General features: G+C 39.7%; 2 protein-coding genes across 2 annotated transcripts; one reads left to right on the forward strand and one right to left on the reverse strand.

Moving 5' to 3' along the window:
• Nucleotides 1-728: 728 nt before the first annotated feature.
• Nucleotides 729-7,924, reverse strand: birc5a (baculoviral IAP repeat containing 5a). The gene is made up of 4 exons (XM_041814889.1): nucleotides 7,691-7,924; nucleotides 5,218-5,327; nucleotides 2,301-2,418; nucleotides 729-950 (listed from the first exon to the last, which is right to left on the reverse strand). Exons 1-4 carry the CDS (start codon nucleotides 7,796-7,798, stop codon nucleotides 858-860), a joined length of 429 nt encoding a protein of 142 aa, XP_041670823.1. The 5' UTR covers nucleotides 7,799-7,924; the 3' UTR covers nucleotides 729-857.
• Nucleotides 7,925-8,230: 306 nt separating this feature from the next.
• On the forward strand, nucleotides 8,231-16,259 carry faap100 (FA core complex associated protein 100). The gene is made up of 8 exons (XM_041814888.1): nucleotides 8,231-8,543; nucleotides 8,627-8,745; nucleotides 9,841-10,709; nucleotides 11,081-11,225; nucleotides 12,713-13,625; nucleotides 14,387-14,509; nucleotides 15,397-15,483; nucleotides 15,929-16,259. The coding sequence occupies exons 1-8, from the start codon at nucleotides 8,388-8,390 to the stop codon at nucleotides 16,058-16,060; spliced, it is 2,544 nt and encodes an 847-aa protein (XP_041670822.1). The 5' UTR covers nucleotides 8,231-8,387; the 3' UTR covers nucleotides 16,061-16,259.
• Nucleotides 16,260-16,576: the final 317 nt, after the last annotated feature.

Genomic DNA, 16,576 nt, shown 5'->3' on the forward strand with positions numbered 1-16,576 from the left:
CTGCTCCAGCAACAGGTGTGTCAAATCCTGCCAGCATCCCCGCTGATTCTGACAATCCATGTTTAGTAACCAGAATAACAAACAGTGTTTAATCAAAGAAATGGGAATATTAATGTGTTCACTTAAGCACCAGCTTGACAAAGTTTCCTTCCTGAATGAAGGAGAAAACTGCAACTCTCACATCTTCATAATGTGTACAGATGCTAAAAGAGCAGCCTAAAACAGATTAAACTCTTGGTTATGGCTCAGTAATAGTAATGTCAAAGTAATATTCACACATTCATTTTAAGTTACACAGAAATGGAAATGTTTCCTGATCTCTGGAAAAAACGCAGTGTAATCACTTTTATCAGCTCTCGTAGACAGTAGGTTAATCTTTACTTTATTAACACCACACCATCCTCGTCATCAGATTAATAATGACACCTTTAAAGTATTTTACATACATGCTTCCCAGTAATATTTTTGTGTATTTTTCTATCTTTTAATAAAGTGATTTGATTTACCTAGAAATTTATTTTGATAGACACTGAAGGTAGCAAGTTAAGCTACAGTGTGTGCTACATACTTCTGAGCAGTAGCTGGAGCATGCTGGAAATATTAACATGGATGTTCTGACTGTCAATAAAGAGAATCTCTGTGTCTAATTATTCATTACTCATCCTATTAGAAAACAGAAACCCAGCAGTTTTAATAATTAGTAAAATTCCCATGATAAAACAAGAAGGTAACCCAGCAAACCAAGTTTAATGAATAAAACACATCAGAAGATATTAAAGATGACAGATAAACATTAACACAAAGAAGACAGATAAAGGAAACATAAAAATGTTCATTCGCTTTCCAGCAACCATCAATCACTCTTCACCCATGGCTGTCTTAATCATATCCGCCTTCCTCAGCTTGGCTGCCTGCTCAAACTTGGTAAGAGCCTCGTTGCATGATTTGTTCTGTGAGAGGAGGAAATTAAATCTGGATGAGAAACTCAACTGATTGTTACCAAATGTTTCTGGTATACACGTGTTTATTTCCTTTATGTGCATTGGAACAACACAAAAAAAGCAGAAGAAAAAAAAGCCAAAACTGACATAAGACCAAGCTTTCTGACACTAAGCCCTACCTTGCGGCCCAAAATCTTTTGATAGTCTCCAGATTACATGATTCCTTCCACACAGTCAAGGCACTCAGTGCCAGAGGCAGCAAAATAACCCCAAAACATCTTTGAACCTCCACCGTGTTTGACTGTAAGTACTGTGTGTTTTTTTTTTTTTATGCCTCATTCTGTTTTCTGTAAACGGTAGAATGACCTGCTTTTCCAAAAAAGCTCTACCTTAGTCTCATCTGTCCACAAAATGTTCTCCCAGAAGGACTGAGGCTTACTCAGGTACATTTTTGCAAACTCCAGTCTGGCTTTTGTCATGTCTCTCTGTCAGCAGTGGGGTTCTCCTCGGTCTTCTGCCATAGCGCTTCATCTCATTCAGATTACGACGTATGGTCTGAGCCGACACTTTTGCACCCTGAGTCTGCAGGACAGCCTGAATTTGTGTGGAAGATGACTGAGGATGTTTATCCACCTTTCCAACTATCCTGCATTGCATTATTTTGTCAATTTTTCTCTTCCGTCTAAGTCCAGGGAGATTAGCCACAGTTCCATGGGTTATAAACTTCTTGATTATATTACGCACAGTGGACAAAGGAATTTCAAGATCTCTGGAGATGGTCTTGAAACCTTGAGATTGTTCATATTTTTCCACAGTTTTGCAACTTAAGTCCTCAGACAGTTCTCGGCTCTTCTTTCTTTTCCATGCTTTCTATCACACACAGGCACACAACACAAAGGCTGAGCCAACTTTTATACATTCTAACTGGCTTCAGGTGGGATTTTTATATTGCCAACACCTGTTACTGCAACAGGTGAGTTTAAATGAGCATCACATGCTTGATATAAAATGATTTACCCACAGTTTTAAAAGGGTGCCAATAATTTTGTCCGGCCCAATTTTTGAGTTTTGTGTAAAATTATGTCAATTTTGACTTTTTTCTTCTGTTTTTTTTTGTGTTGTTCCAATGCACATAAATGAAATAAACATGTGGATACCAAAAACATTTGCAACTCCAACAATTTCTGGGAGAAATGGTGTATTTTCTGGAAAAATTCCAGGGGTGCCAATACTTTCGTCCATGACTGTATCAAAGAAAAGACTGCAAAAATACATTTTATTGTATTTTTTAACAGCCCGATAATTAAACTGTTTCTTGCTGTTAACTTATAAAATATAAACAGTAGTATGAGAACGTACAATGATGAACTTCTGCCTCTCCTTCTGTAGTTTCAAGAACTCTTCCACACTCAGCTCCTCCACTTTCTTTTTCAGGCTGATGAAATGACAAGTCGGTGAATGAGATTTGTGCTCCTTTCTGCCAACAAAACAAAGAGAGTGATGAGGGCAAGATGACAGTTTTACTTCAAGGACTCAGTGGCAATTATGTACGAACACAGCTGTAAAAGAAATGGCAATGCACCAAGCACACCATCCATGGGCGCACTGAAAAAGGAGACATGGCTATGTGCGACACGTGTATGCAGCTCTGATTAAAATATAGAAACGGTTAATCAGCAAGGTGAAAGCATGACACCAGGAATGTCTTCTCAGTGACTATGGATGTAAAGCTAACTTTTTAAAGTACTGCTTAAGTGTAAATAAAGGGCATCTGCCAGTGGCAGTTGGTTATTTCTCAGCCCAAGGTTGGGTAAGTTCTGCCTCTTCTTGATTTCAATTGCTCTCATTATGGTATGGTAAAAAATTATTTATAACCCACCTCTCCCTCTCTTCATTGGGCTCTGTACAGTTAATGCACTGATCCCAGGTCAGGTGAAATACCCCAGGGTCAGATTAGATATCATATAAATGGACTGCTTTTTACAGCCTTAACTAAAAATACAAGATGTATATTTATGGTGGCTCATCAAGTCTTATAAATGTATCATCAGAGGATGCTCCGTGTGATACCGTCGGTGCGTGATGCCTCTGTGCTCAGGCCTGGATTTGTTGAACAGTGTGAGAGTGGGCCAAAAAGGGGACTGGGGAGGGGGTCAAATGACTTTAGCTCAGTACGATTACAGATTGCCAAGTGTGAGTGTGACCCAAGTGATGACAGAGCTCCTGTTAGTGATGTGGGACCAATTATGGTGAACGATGAACACGCACTTATACACCAGTGCAAAGCTACTTGCATGCCATGGCAGGGTATGGAGCTTGCATAACAATAGCATCCAGTCTGGTCTGCTCTAAAGTCAAACTGTTAACCATGCACCTCTGGCTTATGAGATCTAGGTTGACATGAGTTTAAAAATGCTTTAATTCTTCTGTCTGGTTGTAGATCAGTGACAAGTGTGCTGTGTCCTGCAAAAGCAATGGCAATCCCAATTAAAACCATGCGTGAGCAAAATGCAGCAATATTGAACTTAGGCCCATCTTTTTCTGTTTAAAAGCACACAAAACATTACTTCATATTCCCAGATCCTATGTGATAATAGCTGATTATTAATTCTCATATTACCTCTGGGAGGAAGGGAGGGAAGAGGGAGGAAAAGAGAACGTGCATGTCCCATAGACAGAGAGGACTGCTCACTGTGCTTATGTGCACTGACAAGTGCTTGTATAATGTGGTTTTTAAAACAAATTGCGGTAATACGGTATATCCATGTAAAATTTAAAGATATTAGAAGTTGAGTACCGCCCAAGTCTAACCAGCTCAAAAAATAGTGGCTGTGGATGCAGGTCCTTAATTCATAAATTACCAATATAATGAACATTCTTCTGAATTAAAAATGTAGGGCATCATCAGTCTAACAGTGATTTAAAAAAATGATGTCTTCCATGCAAAATGAGCATCAAAGGGCTTAGAGTGTTGAAAATTAAAAGCATGTCGATGCTTTTAAAGTACAGTCACAAAAATGAATAGAATGTTGGAAGTCAAGAGCTCTTTGTCAATTATGACCAGTCCATGTGCGTGTTAAAACTAGCGTTTATGGATGTCCCATGCAGGAAGTTTGTTCTCACTACTTAGACAAAGAGAAGGAAAAACCCCGGAAATACTGATAAAGCAAAAATGCTTACATTAATTAGTATTGTGTTTTAGTTTACATACTTGGTTTTTAAGGCAGTGCACTGATCTTACACATTAAGTATCAGACATTAGTCTTGTTCAGTATTACTCAGCTAATACACATTTCTGTACATCTTCAGGAGGTTTTGAAGCCTCAAAAATGTTATTGTCAATGTCTATGACTTGGTCAGAGTTACAGGGTCATCTTAAACTTGAGCGTTGTGTTAATTTAGGAGATTTTAAAACTAGAGTTAGGGAACATTTGACCAGTGTGTGCACTTGTTTTTCTGCTGAAAGCTGTTGATTTGTTGATTGATGTAACCTTTGTTCTATGTCCTGTTTAATGTCCTCTGTGAAACTTATCATGCTGCAGTCTTGGCCAGGACTCCCTTGTAAAAGAGATATTTGTATTTAAATGGGAATAAATCCTGGTTAAATAAAAACATGATATAAGTTATTTGGGGTCTCTTAATGTATTAAAATTCTGTCATACTGTACTATTGTGCTTTAACATTACACCCACATCAATGTAACTGCATGTGAACATACAATTTCTGATGGCAGGGACTAAAAAGCACCCCATCATTTTCCCTTTGTGTATGATACATTGCAGACAAGATGAAATAGACATGAATATACATTAATTCACAGTATATAACACTATAAATCCAACTCAAGAAGGAGAGTCAAACCTGTGTGTGCAAGGCAGTTTTGAAATAAATGTAACATTTAGCTAGTTTGGGAAATACAGTGATTAAATGTTTCTTTAAATTTTAATTACAAAAAATGCTTGCTTCTTCTTCTTTAAAAATCGATCTGTGGCAAGCCCAGAAAAAACATGAAGTGCACTATTAAATAGTTAATGTTACCTTAACTTTACATGCATGTCCTAATAATTGACACTTATTTTTACCACATATTTTATATTTTGTGTTTTAATGTTGTGATAAGCTTGCAGTGAGCTGTTGTCTCATTACTTTGCTTCACTGTATTAAAGTTGTTTCAAGGGAATTCTGCTTATAAAGAAGATGCTGAAAACAATCTGTAAAGTTGCTGTGCTTGTATTTGTACTACTGTCCCATGGGCAGGGTATTATGGTTATCTTACTCTGGGTCGTCCTCAGGCTCCCAGCCCTCCAGCTCTTTGAGGCAGAAGAAACACATGGCCACGTCTGGGCTGTTCCCTGATGGGGTGTGGATGAAGCCAGCTTTGGCCATCTGGAGAAACAGACAGACAGGAATAACATAGAAAACACTTTTAACCTCTTGTTTTCTTTATTTATTAACCTGTATTTATGGGGGTGGGGGTCAAGTACAAGTACTTATATATGGGTACTTGACCATACCAAATGCAGATATGAGTACCTAATGATATCATAACTGTTCTTAAAATTATTTAGATTAGTTTTTTTTCCCATTTTCGTCAGATGTGCATCATCCCTCCTCTTGACAATTTATTAGTGCATGGCTTTCATTCTCCTCTACTGTTTTTCATCATACCCATATCAGAGTACGTGTATCCCTACTTGCAAATATGCAGAAAACGAAAATAAGCAAATCCGTCATCTTAAAGGATATTCTTCATTTATTAATTAGATAGTATGTTCTTTAATGTAACCTTTTTTTTAACAAAAGACCCCTTCAACTTCTCTGATATCCATCATGGTAAACCAAGGGTGTTAAGTTTTGGACTACCAGTGAGAAATGCTTTGAAATGCCAAACAGGTCTCTGTATTGAACAGTTACAGCTGTATTGAACAGCTGTAAATTTTGCCATTTACAGGCATAATATCTTAATTCAGAGGTGAAAACTGGATTATAAGAGCCAGCAGGGGAATAATGCACTGTGTTGGTGCACTTCTGTGTGCGTGTGTACAACTCACACTTTACAATGCTCTCTTTTGCCCCTGCAAGGCTGTAAAGCAATATGAACTCACAGGCAGGGGTACCAAATAGTGTTAGGGTGTTGTAACAAATATCTCAAAGGGTAATGACTGAGGAGCTTGCTATGGTGCTGTTGTGAAAATGCACTGTGAGAACAGTAATTACCACCATAATATCAGTATCAGCAGATAACAGCCTGAAAGTTAATTATTGGTAGCAGATAAATAAATTTCTGCCGATGTGTACAGCCAATCCCAGTGCTGTTTAAGGGACTCAGGTGCTGTTGCCTCACAGCAAGAAGGTTCCTGGTTCGAATCCTGGTCAGGGCCTTTCTGTGCAGAGTTTACATGTTCTCCTTGTGCATGCTTCGGCTCTCTTCAGATACTCCAGCTTCCTCCCACAGACCAAAAACATGCTCCTTAAGTTAACAGGGGACTCTACATTGGCCACAGGTGTGACTGTGAGAATGCCTGGTTGTTTTGTCTCTATATTTGCTCATTTATTTTACTCCTAACATTAATATGGTCCATTAAAACACAAGTGTTTCACCATTGACATTATTTTTAATGTCATACAGAGCAAATAGGCCTATAATTATACTGTAAAACACAGGAGATGGCTATGTAGGCTCCAAATTTGACATAAGGACTTTTATTTTGAAATGTTCACCTGTCTCATTGGGTCATTTACTTCAAGTATTTAACTAAAACAAGAAGAAAAAATTACAGATTAAAAAAACTGAACCTTCTTTTGTAATTGGTATTCCTGTTTTTCCATTTTTATGACTGAAACAGAAGAAGGGAAATCAGCTCGTTTTGTCCCCATTTCCAGTCAAAAACGAAAAAAACAAACAAACAAAACAAAACAAAGCAGAATAACAAGAGTTTCTCCAGATTTTTTAGGCTCGTATCCACCAGGAAATGGTACTGCCAGAAAATAACTCCTAATATGAGCTTACAACAACAAATTGATTATCTTGCCTCTTAGATTAGGCTTAATTACAGTCAAATCTGATTTTTTTTATCTGACTACAAAGGAGAGTGCATACTAAAATTTCCCCACATGGTGCATTTTCGGTTATTAAATAGCCTCTAATTTGAATACTATAACTCCTGATTATTATACTGTACCTCATATTATAATGATTCTTGTTAAAATAAATTGTGTGGTAAAAATGTCAGTTACTGGTGGATTAAAAAATTTACCAGGAAAAGTGACAGATAGGTGAAAAGGGTACTTTTCAATTCTGATTATAGTTTAAAAGTGATCGTTGTACAGCTATTAATGCTTGGCTTATCTTATGGACAGATATATATTGCATTTATTAAGAGGGAAATCAAATTCAGTTTTCAGGCTTACAGGTATGCAGGTAATCTTCATCACAGTTCTCGAAAACATCATTAAAAGAGCAGAGGTTTATATTCTCAAATACGGTAACAAAAACACGCTTAATGTTTCTTTTAACCTCACCAACATCCCTATGAGATGTTGCTTTCTCATTCAAAGTGTCTATTTTAAAGTTTTCAATGTTAGACTTTGTCACCAAGACGCTAAAAATCGGCTGTTATGCACGGTAAGGCAACAAATAACCCTTTATCTCTTTAGCAGTCTATTCTATTTAGTGTTTCTACAAGCTAATGATTGCTAAAATCGATGCGTCGCTAACCGTAGGCCAACCTTTTTAAACGTCTACTCACATTTTCGGGTGTGCAGGAACAGTCTTCGTCGAACGGCCACCCCTCGTAAGTTTTCAGCCTGTTCTCGTAGAAATACATTTTAAAATCATCGTCGGACAACTGCTCCATCGTACACTGAGGTGAAATAAAATAAAATAACCGTAGATTCAATCTGTGTAGCAGCACCTACTCCAGCCACTGAGCTAAACAGGGGTGTTTTCAAATTTCGCAGTATGTTGGCATGACTGATTTGATTGGTGGATTAAGATCACGTGCATCCGGCAGGTTCTTCTTTGTGGACCGTTGGCACACAAATATGACGCATGCGCCACCTAGTGCAGTCGGGTTACTAAAGTACAAGCGATAGTAAAAAGTCCCAAATACTTAAAATTGCTTTTAGAGGAAAAACATTATTCCACTATCTCGACCAGCTAATACATTTTTTATACGTTTTAAACTACATACGTCGTCAGATATCTTATTTCCGTTTATGTTCATGGGAAATGTAGTCCATGACAGTCATTGGCCCAACACGCGACGCGCGGAAGTTTGTGTGAGAGAGAGTCGCATCCTCTGTCAGCAGTAGAGGCAGGGTTAGCTTGTCCGTTTTTTGCACAAACATCTTCTTACATCACCCGTAACTGAGGCAATAGTGTAGCAGTCAGTCTAACGTTACGTACGCAGACTTGTCAGCATCTATTTGATAGTTTCTACGGCTATGGACGGGAGGTGTGCGGTCGAGACCTGGGCTGAGTTTGACTGTTCAGAAACGTCATACTCGCCGAGGCTGAAGTTTGTTTTTGGGACAGAGGTGATCCTTTGCACTGGCAGCGAGGAAGTCTTTGTCTTTAGTACTGACAGGAGGAAACTTAAGGTAATGGACTCATACAAGTCAAAACTACATCTATTTTTGTTTCATATTTTCTGTGTTGACTGGGTTTTTGTCGTGTTTTACAGGCTGTCCTGAAGTTCCCTGGTCCTGTGAGTGACCTGGCTGGGTGTCATCACAACCATCTTCTCTATGTGGCCTGTCATAGAGGAGTGTATTGTGTCCGTTTACAGTCTCTACTCTCCAGGTATGGACCTTATTAGACTATGTGTCTTGGGATGGGAAACTAATCAAAGGGTGATTCACAGTACAAGGTAAAGGTACACACAATGATGATAATATCAGGGCACAGAGATTCTGCAGTAATATATTTATTGCAAGACAATCACATAATGATACATCATGGTATCTGAATCATTGCCCACTTGGGCACCTGAAGGATTATCATACTGTGAGAGACTAGATTCTCTTGTCTGATGAAACCAAGATTCAACGGTTAGGCCTCAATTCTAAATGTTATGTCTGGAGGAAACCAGACACCACTCATCACCTGCCCAATACCATTCTAACAGTGTAGCATGGTGGTGGCAGCATCATGCCGTGGGGGTGTTTTTCAGCAGAAGGGACAGGGGGACTATATCTTCAATAAAAAAACTGAAGGTTAACCTTCCAACATGACAGTGACCCTAAGCACACAGCCAAGACAGCCACAGGAGTTGCTTGGGGACAACTCTGTGAATATCCTATAGTGACCCAGCCAGTGACCTGAGCTGAAAGCTATTGAACATCTCTGGAGAGACCTGAAAATGTCTGCCCACAGAGGGTCCCCACCCAACCTGACTGAGCTTGAGAGGATTTGAAAGAAGAACGGAAAAAAATGCCCCAATCCAGATGTGCAAAGCTTGCTGCGTCATACTAAATAGACTCGAGGCTGTAATTGCTGCCACGGGTGCTTCAACTAAGTACTCTGAATTCTAATGTCAGCGTGACATTTCAGTTTTTTCAAAACCTTGTGTTTCAAAATGAAGTGTCACATTGTTTCATGTTTAAACGCAGATATCTTTATCATTTCAAAATAAGAATCCTTATTACCTTTAGATTATTAAAATAACCATCCCAGGCACTATTTCACCCTGTTGAACTTTAAGCCCCAAACATTTCCTGCTTTGCATTTTCACAAATTTAAATGCATCAGTTTGAGTCTTTACTTTTACGCCATCATAGTTTTAACGTGATCCAGTCTTTTGATTCTTTTGAAATGTCTGTTAGGACACATCAGCTTGAATTGGATTTGATTGGTTGTTCACAGTCCCTCATTTTTTGTGATCTTTCCTTTCTGCAGAAGTCAAAGTTCCCCAGCTGATTCCTCCTCTTGCCCCGCTGAGCTTCACATCTCATCAGAGTCTCTTTGTGTTCCTGACGAGAAGGTCTTATCGCTGCTTGTCGTCGGCTCCGTCCTTCTGACTGTGTCCTTGAGAGACACGTCCTGGGTGTTTACTCTGTATAATTCTCCTAAAGAATCAGAATCCAACAGCTGTGAGATGCTCACTTCATTCGGACTACCAGTGGTTTCTAGTGCTTTAGAAAACTCTGAGACAAATACTGACACAATAACAAGGCCTGTGCTGATGTGTGTCCACTCAAGTGATACTACATCTTCTACTCATTTACCTGACGACCACTTCTGTCTCGAGCCTGCCCTCTTCAAACTTCTGTTTGGTCTTGATGCCACTCTTGCAAAGTCACCAGTTATTCTCTGTGGTCTGCCAGATGGGTGCTTGTGTTTCCTTTCTCTTCGCCCCCCAGGATCAAGACTCAGGGTCCTGCACAGCCTTGAGCAGCCAGTCGTGTTTGTTGGAGCATCTTCTGTCGTGGACAGTTTGGGACATGCACAATGTTTGGTGGCAGTAGGTGTAAAAGGAAAAGTGGTGCTGATTAAAGTGAACAAAGAGGGGGCAGAAGGAGGAGGAAAGACTGCTGATTTTACAGAAGGGTGTGTACCCGGGCCTGTGATGTGTGGCTGTGTGGATAAAAACTGTCTTTATTACAGCACTGGGTCAGACCTGCTGGTGCTTGATTTGTCAGAGGGATCAGGTGGGCGAGAAGGTCAAGAGGAGACCTCAAATAAGGCAGGAACTGCTCTCCAAAGCCCCAGAAGTTTAAATGTATGTAGGATCATCGCCTTGGCTGAACATGAATGCAAAACAGGAGGTAAGAAGACGCAGGCAGGACATGGTGATATCAAATGCACAAAATCATTCATTAAACCTTTATCTAACCAAATAGAAGACAAACTTTTGACACGGACCAACACATTAAGTGTCAAGAAATCAACAAGACTATGCCTGAGTGATAATTTCAATCATTTAGCTCCAGCTCCTTGCTCTAAGTCGATCAACTTAACCTCAACTTGGAGCAACTTGAGCTGATGTGAAAGGATAAAGATACATTTGCAGGCTTTGTGTTATGTAAACACTGAATTCTGACTGTGTAATAGAAAAGTAATATTTAAAGTTACCAGTTAGAGCTTTGTTTGCTAATATTCAGTTAAAATCTCTTAACCTCCTTCTTGTCATACACAGGTGAAGCTGAACTGCTGGCTCTGTCTGTCAGAGGTCAGCTCCAGAGGATCACTTTACCAGAGAGGAGAGAGGAAGCAACATCCTCCACACAAGCGGGCCGCAGCATCAGAGACCTGCTGTCTGCTATCGGGGATGTTTGTGAAAGGTACATAAATAATCTCTGAGATTGTTACTATAATACAAACCAAAAAAAGGTGTAAGGCATGCACAATATTAGGACAACATGTCATTTGCAAGTTCAAATGAAGTGCTTTGTGCATTTTTGACACAGCATACAGGCAAGCCAACATATTTTCTTGGCTCATTTTTGCAGAAAATTTGTCAAACTACGCTGATTAAATGTTGTCATTTATAGCCACTATGCTGGGGATCTCTAAACTCGTAATAACCACTCGATTGACTTTCACAGAAATCACAGGAGAGATTCCGAGTTACCTTGTGGTGTAGGTGTGGAAAATGTGAACCCATGCTCGGGATCTCTCCTGCTCAAAACTTTCACATGAAGTTTTTCTGCTCTCACTTTCAGCCCACTGACTCTCCATCTGTATACGTTTTTCTTCAGTGTACTCCGGTTCATACAAATATCCTCTCGTATCCACATTAAACAGCACATCATCATCACTCGAGTCGAAATCGCTCATATCAGCTTTGTTTTAGCTTGGTGTGGTGCTATTATCCCTGTAGAAGCCTGAAGACCCACACAGCTTATTGGAGGATGTTAGTTCATGGTGGAAAGAGACAAAATGCTGAAAGCTGCATCATAAAAATAGTGCCTGACTGAGGGTTTTTCTGGGAAAGATGGAGTGCTTTATATGTTTTCAACACAGCGAACAGGCAAGCCAACATATTTTCCTGGCTCATTTTTACGTAAAACTCGTTAAACTACACAGATGAAACGTTCATATTTATAGCCATTATGCCCCGGATCTCTTTGAGCTCATAATGACCACAGGATCAACTTTCACGGAATTCACTGGAGGCTAATGCCACTACTATAGCCAAGTACCTCATACAACCCAACTTCAAAAATCCTGAAATATCCCTTTAAATGTGTATTGAATAATGACAAAAATGTAAGAGAGGGAATGGTTTATGGCAAAACTAGAGAGAAACATTTTGAAAGAGGCGCAGCTAGTCTCTTAGGTCTTAGGTTGTATCCTTTCATCTGGTTAGAGGTGTTGTAGGAGTTCTGCAGGACTAAATCACTTGTGATAACAATCGCCTTCAAGCCAGGTGGTTCTAGTAACCTGTGGAAATATCCAATTGTGTAAAGTTTAATGATCATGCTCAGTTTATGTAGGGATTTCCTAATAATAACTGCAGTGTGTAGGTCCATTTAGGGATATAACATGCTAACTTTCCTCTGTTCCTACAGATTCCTAACCACTGCTCTTTACTTCCTTCCATTTGACTTTCGCACATCGTTGGAATCATGTGACTGCAGATAACCTTTATAAAAAACATTAAACAGGAGAAAAAATAGATACAAAAAGATATTTAAAAAAATTTGACAGGTTCTGTGCAGTTTAGGCTTTTGCAACAGATTAATATGTGTGTTCATATCACAGTGATGGTTAATATCTGATTAGTTGTGTGGTTAATATTCATCAGTGTCTATATGTTTTCCTTCAGAGCATCAGCGCTGAAAACTTCCATCAGATCCAAAAACCAAATCCTGATGCACCTGAATCAGGTGCTGAACATCAGCTTCCTGCTCACAGCCAGCATGAACAGTGAAGAACATCTAACAGTCCAGGAGAAACCAATCAGATGCCATGCTGTCACCAGATGGAGCAGACTGCTTCAAAAAGACTCTCTGAACCTGACATGTGTTCTAGAAAACTCCAGCCCCTATGTTTTAGAGCGAGGCTGGACTCTAAGCATCACTGTTTTCCCTCTCTCTTATTCTCCAAGCTCAAGAGGAGAAAGCTTGTGCACAAATTTCACATTCCCTTTCCAGAATCTTCATCCAGGAGAAACATTGGAAGTATCTCTGCCTCTCGCAGCAGCAGGAGATGAATCATTCCCAGTTACAGCAAGCTGCTCACTTGTCTTCTCGCTCTTAAGTCTGCTGGGAGACGAGGCTGCAGGGCATCCTGGGCTGCATAGTAGTTGTATCAGTTTGCCTCTGAACACACTTACAGTTGATTGGCTGCACGCACTGCAGGTAGACAGTCCCATAACCACCTTTAATAAGACCACAACTCAATCTGACAACACAGCAGATAGCATACAGGCGTTCATAAACTCACGCAGGATCATGTGCAGCGGTAGAGGGGAGGGAGGAGAGAAAATTTCAAAGTCTGAACCAGAGAAGTTTTCAGCAAAGTTTCAGGTGTCTTCAGAGTTAGTGAGGGGAATGCTAGGGGTTGGAAACTCAGATTCTGACCTTCATTGTAATGTGAGCCTCTCTCTTCTGGACTGGCTGTTGTCTGAACATCATGGAGGAGTGAAATCAGGACATGGAGAAAGAACTACAGTCAGCAGCCCAGTGATCCATGCTCGAGGACCAAACAATCACACTGTTACATTGACAGCAAAAGAGGTAAAGGCTTTTCTACAGTTATGTCGATTAAACTTTCCTTTGGGTGTCCTCAAAATTAGGTTCTTACCATTTAAGGGCAACCTAGTGCTGCAACAAAAAATGAGTTTGTTCATGCCCTAGACATGCCTAAAAGAATAATACTGAACCCATTTGTGCGATGTTTTATCAATGTAGTATTTCTTTCGATTCCTGCCAGAGTGGGCTCTCTTAAAATACACAAATTTGTATGGCTGGTTTCATTTCAGATTAGTCAACAGTAGACTATCAACTGGAAAGTGTAAGGCTGCCCTCCATGGACTAGAATGTAACATCAGTATCATCCCTGATTACAAACATTAGCCTTTGGCAAATAAAGTGCAGAAACAGAAACAAGTAGCCAGTGTTTATTCTGTTGAATCAAATCTATTGAATGCAGTCATCAAGTTCACTTTACTGCTGATTTAAAGAAAAGTTTTTTGATATGGCAGAACTCGTGTATTAGAAAAACTCAAGTTTGTTTTTGCTGTCAAACCCAGAGAAAATTTTGGCATAGTGGGAGTGTTACACCAAAATAAATACTGAAAAATATTAGTATCCCTATTAGCACTGGCTCAGTTATTTTAAACATCGGTATTGATATCAGCCCTGATATACACACTCAATGTATCCCCAGCTTCTGTGTTGAATCTATGCTGTAGCATGTGCAATAGGTTCACATTACCCTGAAGTAGGGCTGGGAAATATGGCCAATTTTTTTCATCGTTTGTTTTTTGTTTTTTCAGGTAAACATCGGGGAGGGGATCATGGGAAATGAGGAGTCCTTGACCACAGTGGAGGTTAAGATTGAGAGCTCCTCTCTGGCAGCGGTGTGTGGGCTTCACCATGCTGTTGTGCACCGAGTTCAGGTACAACCAACAGACCTTTCCTGCATAGTCAGATGAACAAACGTGATCACACAGTGGGCCACCAGGAAAACTATGTCTACTCTGAAGGAGTTACAAGCTTCAGCAGCTGAGATGGGAGAGACTGTTTCCAGCTCTGCACCAGTCAAAGCTTTATGAGAGAGTGGCAAAGAGAAAACCAATGTTGAAGAAAATGCTTGACTAGAGTTTGTCAAAGGCATGTGAGAGACTCCATGGTCAAGTAGGAGAAAGTTCTTTGATGACAAAATGGTGTGTTTTGGCCATCAGACAAGATGCTATGTTTGGCTGACACCAAACACTGCACATCACCACAAACACATCATCCCACTGTTAAGCACAGTGGTTGCAGCACCATGCTGTTGGGATGCATCCCAGTAGCCGGCCCTTGAAGGCCTGTAAAGGTAGAGGGTAAAATGAATGCAGCAAAATATAAGAAAATCCTGGAGGATAATCTAATTCAGTCTGTAAGAGAGAAGATTTATTTTCCAGCAAGACAATGACCCAAAGCACACAGCCAAAGCTACACAGAAGTGGTTTAAAGACAACAAGGTGAATGTTTAAAGTCCAGACCTCAATCCAATAGAGAATTTGTGGCTGGAATTGAAAACAGGGCTGTTCAAGCTTGATCCCCCTGCAACCTGACAGAGCTTGTGCATACAGTATGAGACATATTTTTGTTTAATTGCAATTACTTTGTAGAAATCTGTTTTTACTTGGACATAAAAAAAAATTCATAAAGACCAAATTATATTGACCATAATTTATTTATAACATCAGCAGAAGGGTTAAACATCCAAGGGGGTGAATACTTTTTAAAGGCACTGTAAATATGACTTCAGATTCATGGTCATATCTGTTCCTTCATATAGTGTCTGCTGCAGAGAGTTCCTGATAGAGCTGCTTCCACAAAGAGCATCAAGATTTTGGCTTTGAGACCAGCCCTGCACCGAGCTGAGGTAAGACCTACATGTCTTTACATTACCATAAATGACTATAAAGATAACCGTTATTAACACCATACCGATTATCTGTCTTCTCTAAAGAGCAATATTGCTGTTTAATATACGTGTAATTAACTTTCTTATGACTTATACTAGTCCCGTATAGTTGTATGTCCAGCTCATTAAATTAAATAAATCTCTACATCTAAACAGGCAGTTAAACATTTGCAGCAACTTAGCTAGCAGCCCCTCCTGACATCTTGTATCAGTATAAGAGTCCAGGGCACTGAAGTCGCTGATGTACTCACAGAAACTGCATTTATAGTGTAAAAAAAAAGGATACTGGTCTCATAACAAATGTAATTCAATCAAGAAATAATTACCTTGTAATTTCAGTGACAAAATCTATTCCAACGTGCTTTTGACATTTCTGTTTTTGTAATTCTCTCTTCCATGCCAGCTCCTGCTGCAGCAGATCCAGCAAACACACATCTCAGCAGGCTTCGGTGTGAGCGTCTCCACAGGGCAGACGACCCGGTCTCTCCTCAGTGTTTACCGAGAACTCAGAGAAAATCCTCTCCTCATAATTTAACTGTTTTCCTATCCAGTCTCCACAGCTGACCCTGGCCTTGCTTTGTTAGCTAACCTGTCTCCACAGGTTGAAACATAATGTCCTCAGCAGTGATTGCTTTCCTGAATGTACTGCAATGTGTATGATGGTTTCTATTTTATTCTCTATCTAAAGAAGTGTTTTGTTTGCTGCTATTTGCTTCAGGTCAAATAATAATTGATTCAACCCAGAGCTAGTTTTTGTGTGAATCCCTTGCTTTTTTATTACCCTTATATTATTTACATCAATTATTCTACCATTGTGCTCTTCTACTCTCAAAGAATCAGATGGACACGACTTATTTTAAGCTTTAACTGAACCATACTGTAAAACCCATGGTATTGTGTAAAGGTCAAGTGTAGTGCACAGGTGGAGGGAGAGTACGAGCAATTACATTCCTAATAGACATCTCTGAGCTACAGCTAGGTAAAAGGTCTTCAGGTTCATCATCTGCTGACGTTTAAGACGACCGGTGACAAAGGACTTGACGTTCTGTTT

The sequence above is a fragment of the Cheilinus undulatus genome, linkage group 20 (genome assembly GCF_018320785.1).
Source record: "Cheilinus undulatus linkage group 20, ASM1832078v1, whole genome shotgun sequence".
Lineage (NCBI taxonomy): Eukaryota > Metazoa > Chordata > Actinopteri > Labriformes > Labridae > Cheilinus > Cheilinus undulatus.

What these genes read in the sequence shown, in the direction of transcription:
- birc5a (XM_041814889.1), bottom strand. Translation starts at nt 7,798, where the DNA reads ATGGAGCAGTTGTCCGACGATGATTTTAAAATGTATTTCTACGAGAAC. An exon ending in GTTCCTGCACACCCGAAAAT is followed by an intron (nt 5,328 to 7,690) that starts GTGAGTAGACGT and finishes CTGTTTCTCCAG; the next exon opens with ATGGCCAAAGCTGGCTTCAT. An exon ending in GAGCCTGAGGACGACCCAGA is followed by an intron (nt 2,419 to 5,217) that starts GTAAGATAACCA and finishes TTTTGTTGGCAG; the next exon opens with AAAGGAGCACAAATCTCATT.
- faap100 (XM_041814888.1), top strand. Translation starts at nt 8,388, where the DNA reads ATGGACGGGAGGTGTGCGGTCGAGACCTGGGCTGAGTTTGACTGTTCA. An exon ending in CTGACAGGAGGAAACTTAAG is followed by an intron (nt 8,544 to 8,626) that starts GTAATGGACTCA and finishes CGTGTTTTACAG; the next exon opens with GCTGTCCTGAAGTTCCCTGG. An exon ending in ACATGAATGCAAAACAGGAG is followed by an intron (nt 10,710 to 11,080) that starts GTAAGAAGACGC and finishes TGTCATACACAG; the next exon opens with GTGAAGCTGAACTGCTGGCT.